Source organism: Cicer arietinum, chromosome 6 (genome assembly GCF_000331145.2).
Source record: "Cicer arietinum cultivar CDC Frontier isolate Library 1 chromosome 6, Cicar.CDCFrontier_v2.0, whole genome shotgun sequence".
Lineage (NCBI taxonomy): Eukaryota > Viridiplantae > Streptophyta > Magnoliopsida > Fabales > Fabaceae > Cicer > Cicer arietinum.
This window is the reverse complement of record NC_021165.2, coordinates 68,956,800-68,958,560: the sequence shown is the minus strand read 5'-3', so window position 1 is coordinate 68,958,560 and position 1,761 is coordinate 68,956,800. Positions and strand designations below refer to the sequence as shown.

The window sequence follows — 1,761 nt, the reverse complement described above, 5'->3', positions numbered from 1 at the left end:
AGAAACACCGTCGAGAAGAGCGATGACTTTAGGGTTTGGAGCGATGAAACCACCAGGTGGCATGTTGACTTTGATGACGGTGGAATTGTACTTTTGGACTCTTGAAGCGAAGAATTTGTCGCGTCCTTCGTTGTAGAAATAGTCATGTCTGTCATGTAAGGGTCCTATGACGGGAAGACCGTAGCTTCCAGGGATTGGTTTCAAGGGGAGGGTGGTGGAGGAAGGTTCAGAGGATGAAGCCATTTTTGTTGATTGTTATTTTGAGATTTGAAAGGGGATAAATAATGGAGTTTGGAGAAGATGTAGAGAACATGTTGTAATGTATTATAATAGTCTATAGCGGGCTCCATGCATGATGAATGTTTCACGTGGGGCTTTTTGTTTTTAACGTTTTAAAAATGTTCAAACAAAATGTTTGTCCTTGTACTATAATATAAATAACTTTCTATCCACGATCTCAACTTTCCTTTATTTAAATGCGTTTATACATATTTATAGTTAAGGAGACTATTATTTACTTTAACTTGTCGTTATATTATTCTAGATTTTCAAATCAATGATATCATAGTTCCAATTTAATGTCAATTTTATTTGTCCATATTTTTGTACGGTATAAAGATTCGCAATAAAATTGTAATTAAAACAAGAGGATAGAGTATTTACTAATTTTTATTTTTTATTTGACTTAATTGCACTTTTGATCCCCCTATTATAGGTGAAAATTGAAAGTAGTCCCCCAATTTTGTTTGTCCCCAATTTTAGTCCCTAAATAGAATTTGAGTCCAAATCATGATGAGTTGTCATTTTTTAATGACGTGTCAATAAAAAAGGTGACGTGGCAGACACTTATGTGGAATAAACTCATTATTATATTATTTCTGATTAAAAAATATAATTTATATTTTTAAAAACCATTATTATAATTGTGACAATACTTTTAAAAATACAATTTAATTATTAAAATTAAGTTAAAAGAAAAAACACCTAAAATCATGAACCCTAAACAAATCAAAATAAAAAATATTCACTCATGAACCCTAAAATCAATCTAGCTTCCAAATCTCCATCTTTGAACAATCAATTTAGCTTCTTGCAACTCCAAATTAGAACGAGTAACAGACCCATCAAAAATAGCCGGGGATGATTTCGTAGTCGGGGATGATTTTCCCCTTACGAATGTTGATGTAGGCTTCGCCGTTGAGGTTACAGAGAGTGGTGGTTTTGATGAAAAGGTTATCTTCGCCGTTGAGGATGGTGAGGTTGGAAAGAAGGTTCTAGACCATTCTAGACAGTTGGTTTCGGACCAGTGCCAGTTGCGAACGTTGGTGTTGTCGGGTCTTTCTTCGACGATCCACCGTTTATCTCCCTCGCCGTATTTCGCCATCCAACGGTGATTTAGAGGATTGGTGAATGTGTGTTTGAGAGGAGAGAAAGAGAAGGGTTGGATTTAAGAAAGAATGAAGGGGGCGGGCGTGCGAGCGTGGAAAGATCTAGAGAGAAGAAATCAATGATGGAGTTATATGCCGTCGTTGGTGATGAAGTGAAAGTTGAGGTGTCTAAAATTGCAAGGGCGAAAAAAGTGGGTAAGTTGAGAGCTTTGTTGATGAAACTGTTGAAGAGGAAGTTGAGCGCAATGTTGAGGGGGAAGATGGAGGCCATGTTGATCGTGTTCTTAAGGAGGAAGAAATCCAGAATGATTTTAGGGTTCATGAGTAAATGTTTTTGATTTTGATTTGTTTTGGGTTCATGATTTTAAGTGTT

The 1,761-nt window shown here is 36.1% G+C and overlaps 1 protein-coding gene across 1 annotated transcript in view; it reads right to left on the bottom strand.

Moving 5' to 3' along the window:
- LOC101512113 (allene oxide synthase 3-like) overlaps positions 1–311 on the bottom strand; it is a 1,724-nt gene extending 1,413 nt beyond the window's left edge. The window contains 1 exon segment of the mRNA XM_012717778.3: positions 1–311. Within this exon segment, the coding sequence (XP_012573232.1) occupies positions 1–243 (243 nt within the window). The 5' untranslated portion in view covers positions 244–311.
- Between the last annotated feature and the right edge of the window lie 1,450 nt (positions 312–1,761).